Source organism: Rhinopithecus roxellana, chromosome 8 (assembly GCF_007565055.1).
Source record: "Rhinopithecus roxellana isolate Shanxi Qingling chromosome 8, ASM756505v1, whole genome shotgun sequence".
In the NCBI taxonomy this organism is placed as follows: domain Eukaryota; kingdom Metazoa; phylum Chordata; class Mammalia; order Primates; family Cercopithecidae; genus Rhinopithecus; species Rhinopithecus roxellana.
Window position 1 is genome coordinate 41700903 of NC_044556.1, and position 14632 is coordinate 41715534.

The 14632-nt window shown below is 37.8% G+C and overlaps 1 protein-coding gene across 5 annotated transcripts in view; it reads left to right on the top strand.

Annotated features, from left to right (window-relative positions):
- The window catches only part of ASH1L (ASH1 like histone lysine methyltransferase), a 226326-nt gene that overhangs the window by 91172 nt on the left and 120522 nt on the right, over positions 1–14632 (top strand). For 4 of the 5 annotated variants that reach the window (XM_030937140.1, XM_030937139.1, XM_030937143.1 and 1 more), the window contains one exon: positions 11714–11815. The exons of the other annotated variant lie outside the window; for it this stretch is intronic. In XM_030937140.1, the coding sequence (XP_030793000.1) occupies positions 11714–11815 (102 nt within the window). The remainder of the gene's footprint in view (positions 1–11713; positions 11816–14632) is intronic. 5 annotated transcript variants of the gene reach the window in all.

Here is a 14632-nt window from a genome sequence, read left to right on the forward strand (position 1 = left end):
TTGGGAGGCTGAGGTGGGTGGGCCCCTTGAGGTCAGGAGTTCGAGATCAGCCTGGCCAACATGGTAAAACCCTGCCTCTACTAAAAATACAAAAATTAGCCAAGCAGGGTGGCACATGCCTGTAGTCCCAGCTACTCGGGAGACTGAGGCACAAGAATCACTTGAACCTGGGAGGTGGAAGTAGTAATGAGCTGAGATCATACCATTGCACTCTGGCCAGCCTGGGCAACAGAGTGAGTCTCTGTCTCAAAAAGAAAAATAATAAAAATAAAATAAAGATAATTTCTGCCTTAAAGTCAATTTATAGTTTAGACATGTATACAAATAGTTATTGATGGTTTTTTTTGTTTGTTTGTTTTTGTTTTTTAAGACAGTCTCACTCTGTCGGCCGGGCTGGAGTGCAGTGGCACAATCTCGGCTTACTGCAACCTCCACCTCCCAGGCTCAAGCAATTCTCCTGCCTCGGCCTCCTGAGTAGCTGGGATTACAGGCGTATGCCACCACGCCCGGCTAATTTTTGTATTTTTAGTAGAGACAGGGTTTCACCATGTTGGCCAGGCTGGTCTCCAACTCCTGACCTAAGGTGATCCACCCGCCTCGGCTTCCCAAAGTGCTGGAATTACAGGTGTGAGCCATTGCACACAGCCTGACCGTTCTTTTTTGTTTTTTGTTTTTTTTTTGTTGTTTTTTCTGAGACGGGGTCTTGCTCTGCTGCCCAGGCTGGAGTGCAGTGGCCAGATCTCAGCTCACTGCAAGCTCCGCCTCCTGGGTTTTACGCCATTCTCCTGCCTCAGCCTCCTGAGTAGCTGGGACTACAGGCGCCCGCCTCGACGCCCGGCTAGTTTTTTGTATTTTTTAGTAGAGACGGGGTTTCACCATATTAGCCAGGATGGTCTCGATCTCCTGACCTCGTGATCCGCCCGTCTCGGCCTCCCAAAGTGCTGGGATTACAGGCTTGAGCCACCGCGCCCGGCAGCCTGACCGTTCTTAATATTGAAATATTTACAAGACATTTTGGGGAGCAGAGAAGTGAGGGACTCAAAAGGGCTTGGGAAGGAGGAAGGAGTTTTGAATTTAGCAGCGAAGAATAAGGTGTGACAGCTGTTTTCCTACAATAGATAACAGCTTTTCAAGGGCATGGGGATGTGTTACTGTGCTTAATTAAGTATTAATGGTTTGATATGGTACCCAAGAGGTGGGACTGGAAAGATAGGCAGATCATAAAGCCCTTGTTTATATGAGACTCCCAAGAGTGTAGAGTTTACTTTATAAGGTATGAGAAGTTAAGGGTTTTAACATGGGTAATAATTTGTTGAGATTACATTGACAGCAATGTGATAGACGGATTAGTGAAAGGAGATCAGGTAGATCAGTTTGGAAACAGCTCCCACAAAATATTGTAAGGCTCTTATTATGAGGCTCTGAGCCAAGGTAGAGATGATAATGATTAAGTGAAATGAGGTATGCAGAAGGATAAGGTTGGAAATAGGTAATACATTTGAATTTCAAACCTGTTTTGTAGGACAGATGAATTTGTAGCTCAAAGGAGAGGTCAAACCTGAAGATAATTATAGATACGTGATTATTAAGGCTATGAGAAGGAATGACAATATTTATTTCTCAAAAGAGAGGTCAAACCTCTCTTTTGAGAGGTTTAGAGACGGGGTTTCACGGTGTTAGCCACGATGGTCTCTATCTCCTGACCTTGTGATCCACCCGTCTCGGCCTCCCAAAGTGCTGGGATTACAGGCTTGAGCCACCGCGCCCGGCCGAATTCAGTGGATTTATTAAGTGAGTTTATAGTCAAGAGTGTCAAGTGACTGGGCACGGTGGCTCATGCCTGTAATCCCAGAACTTTGGGAGGCTGAGGCAAACAGATCACCTGAGGTTGAGAGTTCAAGGCCAGCCTTACCAACATGAAGAAACCCCATCTCTACTAAAAATACAAATATTAGCCGGGCGTGGTGGCACGTGCCTATAATCCCAGCTATTCAGGAGACTGAGGCAGGAGAATTGCTTGAACCTGGGAGTTGGAGGTTGCGGTGAGCTGAGATCACACCATTGCACTCCAGCCTGGGCAACAAGAGCGAAACTCTGTTTCAAAAAAACAAAATAATAATAATTAAAAAAAAGAGTATCAAGTGTTATGGGAGACTGGTTTAGGTAAGTACTGAAAGTAGATGATTGGCTTTGGCAGTTAGTTTGTCTTGTGTCTGAGAGCCATTTGTATAGTGGCAAATGTTAGATTTCTGGAGGCTGAGGAATGGAAGTTAGGAAATACAGACAATTAAAATTCTTACATCTTTACGTTTTGCTGTTTTTTCCTCAATGTTTTCTTGTGTAGCACTTCTAACTGGTTTATTATTTGCTTTTTCCTTACAATGACATTCTGTTATTCTGTAGCATTCCATTAAAGATGTAATTACATTCTCTCAATCTGTGATGTCAGGTTGCTTTTTGAAGTATAAAGGTTTAAGAAATGCATAACTACATATGATTTTTAATTGATCTTCTCAGTCTTCAGTTGATTTTTTTCCATATATAAATTGAAAATAGATTCATTTTACATTTGGTATCATGTTAAAATGCTCCAAAAACTACCTACTGTATAATAGGTATTACAATATTGTTGATCACCTTCAGGAAATTATTATCCTGAAATGTCTCCCAATGGTCCAAGCTGGGACAGTTTGAGCAACAAAATAAATACGAGAGTATTGGATTATAACCTAAAAAAAAGTCAATATCTGTGAATCCATGTTGATATAAATAAATGATTGACTAAATAAATACTTGGCAGTAAAGAAGCAAATCTTCCTTACAGAAAAATTCCAAATAATAAATGTAGATCGCCACTTTCAGGAGGTAGAACTTAATTTCTCTCTTCTTGAATGTGTGCTGGACTGCTCACTTTTAAAGAACACCAAAGTATGAAGAGGGAAAAGCAGTAACTTTACAGTGAAGAGGCATGGCAGACAGCACCTTAACCAAGTTCAAGATTAACTTCACCAATAATAAGGCATGGTGATATCATGTACTCTCTGATAGAATGTGTTAAGTCTAACCAGAAAAAAAAAAAAAAAACAAATAATAATAATAATAAAGGGCATTCTACAAATACCTGACCAGTACTAAAAAGTATCAAGCACCTGAAAAAACAAGGAAAGTCTCAGAAGCTTTTACAGAGAGAAGACTAAGGAGACATGACAACTAAATACAATGTGATATCCCAGATTGACAGTGAAAAAAGGACACGAGTGGAAAAAAATTGGTGAAATCTAAACAAAGTCTGGAATTTTGTTAATAGTATTATTCCAATGTTAATTTCTTGGTTGTGACAAATGTACTATAGTTATGTAAGATGTTAACATTGGGGGATGTTGGGTAAAGGACATGTGAGTATTCTCTGTACTATCTTTGTAACTTTTGTAAATCTAAATTTATTCCAGAATGATGAGTTTTTTTAATAAAGCAGAATACAAATTGTTAAGTAAAACGTATCTCAAACTGATAATTGATGAAATAAGAAATAAAGGTTATTTACTATTTGTATTGAGTGGATTCATCATAAGTGTTGATTGGGGGTAAAACAGGCATATTTGATAAATCATGTTGATATAAATCTGAGGAAAAATAAATGAAACCGAATTAGGGACACTGGCATGTGTAGCTTGGACCAAGGCATTTAACTTTTCTCTCTTTGTTTCAAAAATGGGGAATCAAACTGACTTACCACTTTGAGCATTCTTAAAGTAAACAAGTATATTCACTGTGAAATTAAATCTTATGAAGCCTTAAGATGAGTAACAGTTCTAATCACTTTTATAAATTATGTGCCTGTGGTAGTTAGCTTATTTTTCTAACTTATGTACTATTCTGTACTGTACAGACTAACAGCTATAAAATCAGCTTGATGCAAGTGAAATTACAGTAAAATTATACACTTAGGTAAGGCCAGGTTTCCTGGTTTCTCCCAATCCTAATAGTGATTCTATTTAATTTATATATGTATGTTAGGTAGACATGAAATAGGTCTCATGAGCAAGAGTTTCTGACCTGGAATGTCAGTTATTTCATCCTGTTTTTCAGCATATGTGACTCATGGCTGGCTACACATGGTAGAACTTACAAACCTGGATTCTGAAATTGGCAGAGCAGTAGAATGAAGTATTTTCATTTAGGATTTATAGCTTAGAAGTCATAGCATAAGCAGACAATGGGACGTTATTGTAAATGATTTACTACATATAAATTACATTCTTTGGTGCGTTCAGTGATGATGAATATTTTATCCTCCAAGAATAAGGATTAAACCTTTTTTTTTTTTTGGAAAAAGTATATTCACTGAACAAGCATAGAGATTGAAGCAAAGAATACTGAGTTTTGTTCTCTTTAACTGAAGACTATAGGCTTTGATCAGAATATACTGATTTCAAACAATTTCTCTAGTGCTGTTTATAAGACACACATACGCAACAGTTGGAATGAGTTCAGATGTTCAGTAGCAGGGTGGGGTGACTATAGGTGACAGCACTATATCGTGTATTTCAAAAATAGCTAGAAGAGAGGACTTGAAATGTTCCTGACACGTAGAAATCATAGATAGGCAGGGTGATGAATACCCAAAATACTCTGACTTGATTCTTACACATTCTATGCGTGTAACAAAGTATCACATGTATCCCATAAATATGTACGACTATTACGTATCAATTTTAAAAAGATTTAAAACACGATAGAAAAAAAGATATGCCTATAAATGAAGTGTGAACATATAGAGATGAAAGCAGAAAATTGATTGTGGTGTGGTTAGTGCAGTTATGGGAATTTCTAGAGTAATTCCATTTTAGTGAATGATGTCATTTGGGCACTATGAAAAATAGCCTAGAGAAAAACACAGATTTTTTTTTTTTTTTTTTTTTGAGACGGAGTCTCATGCTGTCGCCCAGGCTGGAGTGCAGTGGTGCTATCCTGGCTTACTGCAAGCTCCGCCTCCCGGGTTAATGCCATTCTCTTGCCTCAGCTTCCCATGTAGCTGGGACTACAGGTGCCTGCCACCACGCCCGGCTTTTTTGTATTTTTAGTAGAGACAGGGTTTCACAGTGTTAGCCAGGATGATCTCAATCTCCTGACCTTGTGATCCGCCTGCCTCAGTCTCCCAAAGTGCTGGGATTATAGGCAACACCCGGCCAAAACACAGACTTTTTAGCTTAAAAATCGCCAAAACAGTCTCTGAGTCGTACTCTCTTGTAGTGCATTTAGTTGGTGCATCAGATAAAATGTATTACTTTCTGTATTTCCCACAATTGAAAACAGCTGTTTTTATTGTGGACCCAGCTTTTACCTTAGCATTCAGCTCGTTCACAAGAAGGTTCCAAGGCGGCTGTCAACTGTGAACCATACCAAAGGATTCAGAACTTGAATCTGGGAACAAAAAAAAAAAAACTTGATCAGAAGTTTTCAAATAGTTTGGTATTTTATGTTCATATTCCTTTACTATGGTAGCCATTTTTATTACAACCAATTTTGGTTCAGTCATTGTTTAACACACATTCCCAAGTAGCTTTGACTTACAAATAATGACAGAAGAGGAATCTTTTTTAAAACTAAACTTTTATAACGTTTTAATTTTGGTGGGAAGGAACAATTTCAGTGTTAGAAACTTTTAAAATTATTTTAAAATTGATAATATCTTAGAACTGACTACTGCGTAGCATTCTTCCAAACTAGCATACTTAATCTATTTTTCCATAATTCACCCAAAGATACTTCTAACATTGCAGTCATCAAACATTCCACTCATACAAATGATTTCTTAGTTACTTGTGTCTTTAGTGTTGGTCTCCAAACAGAGTGACTAAAATTCATACTATATTAAGTTATAAAAGCTTTAATAGTGAACTTAGGCTAAAGAAACATATGTTTTGTCCAACCAACTATTGATTTAATTCGCTGTATTTTTTTTTGCTAATTTGTGTTTGACACCAGGGAAATTCCTTGTTTTTCTAGGCTAGGATGTTCAGGGCTTCAATGAGTAGTTAGTTGAATCTTTATTCTCATGATTTCTTTGGGATGCTTCCACCACTGCAGACGCTATTATCAGTGAGAATTTTATCTATTCTGCTATCTTTGCCTGTTTTACTCTGTCTTCACACCCAGGCATCTGTAAAAGTAGCATTCCTTATATATCTTTGATTTGTTTTAGTTCCTCCAATGGAAATGTCAATCAAGGTTTTTTTGTGGCAAATCAATTTGAAAACAGGTTCTTGGTTTCTGCTCATTTTGTGTTTATTATAAAGATTTTCATAATCTTCTTTATGATCCAGTTACATTCTTTTTTTGCTTTTTCAACTTTCAACAGTTTGTATCCCTGATTTCATCTTACGGTTTTGCTGTAAAAGTACTACCTTTCCCCTCTTGTTTAAATTGACAAAAATGTTTCTGTAAATCCTGTCTTTATCTTCAAAAGTTCATCAAATACTGGCCAAATAAAATCCAGAGAGTCTATAATTAAAACCACTTCCAATGTTCCTTCACATTTGCAAGTTTGGTTTTAATTCTTAATTTTCTCTGTATTATTCCAATGTATGGTATTCTCTTTTTCTGTCTTCCTCCTTAGTAGTCTGCCTTGTTTACATGAGGGCCTTTATTTCCAGCTGAAGAAAAAGTATTTCCCTTAATAATCTACTTATATTTATTCTGAAATCCAATTTTATTTAGGTCCTTTTGTTTTTGTTTTTGTTTTGCAGCTTACCTATAATTTCTACTTCCTGCCTTTGTGTGTAGAATTTCTAAACATATTTCTGAAGTTGTCATCATCCAAGTGATGAGACACACAGTGGTGGTCTACTCACTAATATTGTGAACTGAGGAATTCCTATTTGTAGTCTTTATTCACTTCTGAAGTACTTATTTTGCTTTATAGTATTTTGAAATGAAACATGATGAGAACTCTTTGATATCTACAATTGTGTTCTCTATGTGTATGCTTTGAGGAAGTGTCAGATTTTCTTGAACTAGAATTCATATAAACTTTGTCCTTTGTGGATTGGGGAGCCTCCACACATCCTTCCAGGCAGATCTAAAATGGCCACTCTTGAGACATGAGCAAACATTTGTCACATGATGGAGACAGCAAGGGAAAGAGCTAAGTAGGGGAAGCAGAAAACTACTTTCTCCCTTGGGAAAAAACTGAGCAGAAAGCCAGACATCTTCTGGTTCTGACTCATCTCTTGGGCATACTCTGCAAAAGTTATGGTGAAGAGTCAGTGAATTAGAAGATTCACTCAGTAACTTTTTTCTACCCTGCAAGTACCTACCAGCCCTGGAGGTACCTATATGAGTAGTACTTCTTAATTGGATTCACTCTATGTTTAAGGTAAATGCTTGATGTTATAGGTTAGTTCTAGCTCCCTACTGGATATAACTCAGTGCTCTTCTTTCTATTATTATTATTATTATTGAGGCAAGGGTCTCACTGTCGCCCAGGATGGAGTACAGTGGTGCGATCACAGCTCGCTGAAGCCTCTACCTCCTGGGCTCAAGCAATCTTCCCACCTCAGCCTCTCAAGTAACTGGGACTACAGGTATACGCCACCCTGCCCAGCTAATTTTTATTTTTTTTTGTAGACACTAGTTTTGCCATATTGCCCAGGCTAGTCTTGAACTCCTGAACTCAAGCAACCTGGCTACCTCGGCCTAGCAAAGTGCTGGGATTACAGGCATGAGCTCCTGCACCTGCCTATCTAAAAATTCCATGATAAACCTAGGAGTCAATTAATAGATAATAGCTACTAATATTTATAAAACATTTTGAATTTTATAAAATTATTTTTGGATTACATTGTCTCATTTTGGGACTGACAACAATGCTGTAACTTAGCTTTATTAAAAGAGTCCAGGCACATTTACTTTTGTAGATTCTCTCTAGTTTAATTTGTAGCAGAGCCAGGAGTCAAAGCCAGGATGCTTTACTCCATAGTCCATGTACTGAACACCGTATCACACTCAACTCTGCTCTGCATTATGTTTTAGGTTTGGACACATAAATGTATATTGGTGTCTGTTGAGTGGACATAGTAGTTCTCTGGGCATTATCTGCTTCTTCCTGGAAGCCCAACTGCAAATTGGCGTTTATAAAACAGTATATTCCTGGCAGTGTTACAGATAATGTTTGCAGATTTCATATGATTCCTACCGTTAGGCCAATTTTAACATACTTTGAACATCTTTAACTGGTTGCTATTTCTTGTACATAAGTGATAGCATCACTTTCCAGTCTTAAACTTGGTTGCTTTATATCATTAAGTAATGTTTTTTCAGTTATCCTCATCTTATTACTGCCTCTGTGAACACTGCTTTTAAATGAAATGAGATGCTAGAGCTGATGATTACCAAGCGTTAGAGATCTGTATCTCAAGGATACAGCTTTATTCTTTTTAAATATGGAATATTGTTAAGAATAGCTCTGCTCTGTATGAACAGGGAATTCAAACTTTTAAAAATGAAAAATGAGAACCTTCCTGAATTAAATTTTACTCAAATCTTCCGTTAAGTCCTAAGAATAGGCTGCTGGCTTCCATTGCTTTCAGGAAATGAAAAATGGCTCAGAAGCTAAGTGAGCTAAATAAGCCATCTCACTCTCAATTGTTTCAGTTTCTCAGGAATTGCTGTACAATCCTGTCAATAATGATCTCCATGGATCTGACCCCCATCCCATCTCCCACTGCCTCCTCTGAAACTCCAGATGCCACCATAAGAAGGAGCTTTGAAGAATGTGCCTGTACCCTCTTTTTACCCTGAGGTTGGTGAGGCCAGGCAGGGTGATTCTCAGGATATCCTGATAATCAAAGGTACAGTTGAAGCCTTCATCAAGACTTTCTTGAAGATGACCAAGAAATTTAGGAAACATTACTAAATAGCCTAAGAACTGAAGATGGAACTCAAGAATGGATGGCACAAGTGTCACCTAAAATGTAATTCATGATGATATACACGATGATTAATAAGCTCCTTGAGGGCAGAGACCATTACACCGTTTGTAGACTTCTTCCCCCTACCTTCACAATATCTAGCATAGTACCAAGCATATAAACTACACTCGCTTAATAAATGTTAGTTTATGACTGAGAGAAAAGACTTTATATAAAAAGTGCTCTTAAGGCTGGGCGCAGGGGCTCATGCCTGTAATCCCAGCACTTTGGGAGGCTGAGGCGGGCGGATCACTTGAGGTAAGGAGTTCGACACCAGCGTGGCCAACATGATGGAACCCCGTCTCTACTAAAAATACAAAAATTACCCGGGCATGGTGGCCCATGCCCGTAATCTCAGCTACTCAGGAGGCTGAGGCAGGAGAAACACTTGAACCTGGGAGGCAGAGGTTTCAGTGAGCCCAGATTGTACCACTGCTCTCCAGCCTGGTAGACAGAGGGAGTCCATCTCCCAAAAAGAAAAAAAGTGCCTTCAAACCCCTCTTTTCTTAGTACTTAATCCATGATCAGGAATGGTGATAGAGTTGACTATTATCTCAGGCTTCTTGACCACTATTGTCTTCTGTTTTGACCATGTGTTGGGTAGGAAATATGTATCTGTCTGTATATGAAGTTTTCAGTATTAATACTTAAAGTTATGTCTTCACTGATGCCTGGGCTTTTTATTTCTTAGATGTTTCATTGTGATATTTAGTTATTTAGTGGAAATCTCTCAACCACACTCGAGGGTGATTTATTATACTGTTGGATTTAAAAATCTGTCTCGTATCTGTTGTTAAGATTCAGCAATAAACAATCTTGCTTCTTGAATAGGTCTACATCAGTCATCATTGTGTTTCAGAAGTAGGATGTACTATCACATCAATTTTCTTAAAAAAATGTAACCTGTTACTCTTGAATGACAGCATATAGTCTTACATCTCACCTGAGCAGTGTTTCCCATATCCTGCTAAAAGACTATTTACAGCAATGTGATTTAAGATGCTACTTAATTAAAACAAGGCTCATGGTCTATTTCTCTTAGAGAAAAGGAAACAGCAACTTAGCTCTGTTCAGTTCTTCTGACCCTAAGTTGTCCTTCAGAGAATTAATCAAATCTTTTAGGAGTTAACTTTCGTTTAGAGGCAGATCTTGAAAATCTTCAGCTTTTTGATTTCTTGTACCTCTTGTGGCTCCAGTTACATGTAAGTTTTTTTATTTATAATTTTTTCCCATAAATAAGCATTTCAGATTACTAGTTTTTTGACAAACATGAGATAGACATTCATTATCAACTCTTAATAGCTGGCATTTTAGATTATAAGGAATCCAATATAAGAATCAAGTATATTTTATTCAGGAAAATAATCTTACATCAAGAACATACTTTTCTTTTGAGCAGGCGATGTATTATGCTGTATAGATTTGGGGTTTTGCTAAAAGTATGAAAGTTTTTGAAAGGAAATTGAGTTTCTTTGTCTTCATAAGCTTTTATGTATATAGCCAAGGATCCTTAAGTGTATAGCTTTAAAAGAGACTATTTCATGGATAAATTATCAGTTTTCTAGAATTTGCAAAAGGAGGAAAAACATAGAATCTGAAAATAATTTCTGTGAATTGGATAGGATGTGTGGGTTTAAGGTTTGAGCCTTTTACTTCTTTATTTTTTTCTTTTTTTTGAAATGGAGTCTTGCTGTGTCGCCCAAGCTAGAGTGCAATGGGGTGATATCGGCTCACTGCAACCTCCACCTCCCGGGTTCAAGCAGTTTTCCCACCTCAACCTCCCAAGTAGCTGGGATTACAGGCACCCGCCATCATGCCTGGCTAATTTTTGTATTTTTGTAGAGATAGGGTTTCACCATGTTGGCCAGGCTGTTCTTGAACTCCTGACCTCAGGTGATCCACCCACCTTGGCCTTCCAAAGTGCTGGGATTACAGGCATGAACCACCATGCCTGGCTTGATCCTTTATATTTAAGAGGATCTCATTCTCTTAAATGAAGTGCTCAGGTTGGACCTGCTTTTCTCACATCAACTTTTTTTTTTTAGACAGAGTCTTGCTCTGTTGCCCAGGCTAATGGGGCGATCTCAGCTCACTGCAACCTCTGCCTCCCAGGTCGAAGCGATTCTCCTGTCTCAGCCTCCCTGAGTAGCTGAGATTACAGGCATGTGCCGCCATGCCTGGCTGGTTTTTGTATTCTTAGTAGAGGCAAGGTTTCACCATGTTGGCCAGGCTGGTGTCAAACTCTTGACCTTGTGATCCGCCCGCCTCAGCCTCCCAAAGTACTGGGATTATAGGCGTGAGCCACCGCGCTGGGCCCTCACATCAACTTTTTGATAAATTACATTGTAAATTTTGTCAGTTTATATGATGAATTTTAATAATCCAAAACAGATTTGGTTAAAATATTGTTAGTAATTTTTATCAATATTTTAAATAATGTTTTATGCTAGTAACACATGAAAGCTAAATCATATATTGTTTATTCTTCCATTAAAATTAATTTTTCCTCTGTGAATGTAACAGGAGAAATTATGTATATAGTACCTGTGAACTTCTGACAACAACATATAGCGTGGTTTGTCCTCTGCTTATTTTCCTCCTAATGTCGGGTTACAAGTCATATTATTACAGGGAATGACAGTGGCAACAACTAAACTGTAACAAGTTCTAACAAAAGATGGTTTCGCATTATTTTTAGACTTGAATTTTCCTATTATTTCTATCTTTTTCTTTTTCTCCAGGCTCCCAGCCAACCTCTGATAAACCCTCCCAGCGGCCATCAGAGAGCACAAATTGTAGCCCTACCCGGAAAAGGTCTTCATCTGAGAGTACTTCTTCAACAGGCTAGTGCTATTTGTTTTACCAGATTTTCAAGATAGTTTCCCATTTGTTATTTGTGAATAAGGAGTTATAATATTATAGAAAAAATAATGGGAACTGAATCATATATGGTATTTTTTTTTCATTCAAAGGAGTTGAAACAGTAGACTTCATATGTGAGAATCAATAATGTACATTGAAACAATGTAGTCGTCTTCCCCTTTACAAAGTTGAGTTAAAGTAGATTAAAGTAAAAGTATGTGTTGGGAATAATAGGGGAATGTGGATTATAGCTATTTAATAAAGATTTAGATGTATATAAAATTGCTTAAGGCTGGGCACAGTGGATCATGCCTGTAATCCCATCCCTTTGAGAGGCTGAGGTGGGTGGATCACCTGAAATCAGGAGTTCGAGACCACCCTGTTCAACATAGTGAAACCCCATCTGTACTAAAAATACAAAAATTAGCCAGGCATCGTGGCGTGTGCCAGTAATCCCAGCTACTTGGGAGGCTGAGGCAGGAGAATCTCTTGAACCTGGGAGGCGGAGGTTGCAGTGAGCGGAGCTCACTCCACTGCACTCCAGCCTGGGTGACAGAGTGAGACTCTGTCTGAAAAAAAAAAAATTGTTTAGTAAACTAGTAATTTTCAAAGTAGCATTCACAAATTTCTAGGGATATGCAAAATAATTGAGAGCCTCTATTAATAGTTATTTTTAAACTTCTTAATTGCTGATATTTATATATTTACACCCCATTAATACATATAACATATTTGTATAATTTGTACAGCAGTTTAGGGTATGCTTCCAATTTTCTCTTTATGGATAGTTTGTGTGGTTACCAAAAAAAAAAAAAAAAAAAGGATGATTTATACCTGTCTTCTGCCTTTTCCTGATGGTGAAAGAGTAAGGAATGATTTTTTTTAATTTATTAATTTTACTAGGAGAGATGGAGAGTGATAGATTAATTCCAGATAGTGAGGAATACATTAAAGAGAATTTAGAGTGTTCAGAAAAATAAATCGAAAAGCCAGTGTGGTCAGACTAAAGGTTGGTTGGTTGGTTTTGAGATGAGTCCCCTTCTGTCGCCCAGGCTGGAGTACAGTGGTGCAATCTCGGCTCACTGCAACCACTGACTCCTGAGTTCAAGTGATTCTCTTGCCTCAGCCTCCTGAGCAGCTGGGATTACAGGTGCCCACCATCATGCCCGGCGAATTTTTTTGTATTTTTAGTAGAGACTAAAATTCGCCATGTTGGCCAGGCTGGTCTCGAACTCCTGACCTCAGGTGATCTGTCTGCCTCGGCCTCCCAAAGTGCTGGGATTACAGGCATGAGCCACCGCATCCAGCCAAAGATGGTTTTTTAATATGAGGCTGGAAACGTAGTAGAGAACTAGTGATGTAGAGTCTTAAACAAAGTTGGAAGTTGTGGAAACTTAAACAAGGAAGTGACATTATCTCCTCCCTTTCTATCTCTAGGTCTTTGAAGAAGTAGAAGGCCTTTCAAATTGTATCAGTATGGTATTTGTTGAATTTAGTTGATGATTATCTTTAGAAGCTCTTTGTTAGTCCAGTTTTCCTCTTGGCAGCAGTGACAGTTGTGTCTCTCTTGGTGCTTTGTTTTTATACTGCCATGGAGAGACTTTTACAGTCTAACAAGAAATGACTTAATTTCTCTTATGTTTACCTAGACCAGGGTAAGGAAACATCACAGCCTATGGGCCAAATGCAGTCCAAGGCCTGTTTTTGTGTAGCCCTCAAGCTAAGAATTATTTTTAGGTTTTTAAAGGCTTATGGGGAAAAGATGAAGAATAATATGAGGCAGGCATTATATATGTCCTCAAAAGCCTAAAATGTTTACTCTCTGACCTTTTACAAAAAAAGTTCATCAACCCCTAAGCAAGTGAATGAGATTTTGATAAGGGACATATCAGTGTTGAAAATCACCAAAATATTTTACTTTTGTAAACAAAAGAAAGAATATCTAAATTCACAATGTTTCTTTTGCAATGAGACTATTCTGTTCATTGAATTAGATTTCTATTGAGGGTTGCTGTGAGTAGTGAGCCCTGGAAATACAAACACGTATAAGATTAAGTTACTGCCCTCAATAATTCAGACATATAAAGCAATGTATTAAATTCTGTAACAGAGCAGTGTACAAAATGCTATGACACAGAGAAATTCAAGCACTAACCACTTGAAATGACTAAAGAAGGTATCACTGAATAAGTCACACATGCACTACTATATATTGAATTTACTTAAGTAGGCAAGTGGGACAACGTAAAGGGTAATAATGTATTTAGCACAGTAACAACAGCACTTTCGAAGAAAGTTAGAAAACCGTGAAATAGCATAGTGTTTTTGAAGAATAACCCATTGTTGGATATGACTAATGTACATAAGTGGTGATGATGGTGGTTGGAAAAGGAGATTGTAAAAGTAATAATGGGGACTATATCACATATGGTATTTTTTTTTCGTTCAAAGGAGTTGGAACTTCATTGTATATGCAATTGGGAACTACTGAACAATTTCTAACAAGGAAGATAAATTATTTGATATGCTCTATCAGTAAGAATAGGATAGGTCTTACAGTGTTAAAAAAATGATCCCCAAATCTCAGTGGCTTAAAACAACGAAGGCTTATTTTTTGTTCATGCTGTGTGACCATCAAGAGTCCACTCCATGTTGCCTTCCCTCTAGGACCCTGACTAACAGAGAACCTGTACCTGGAATGTTGCTTGTCTTCTGGTAAAGGGGAAAGGGCAATAGTAAAGCACTAACTGTTAAAATTTCTGCATTAAATGTTACTTCTCAGTTTCAGTGCCAAAGCA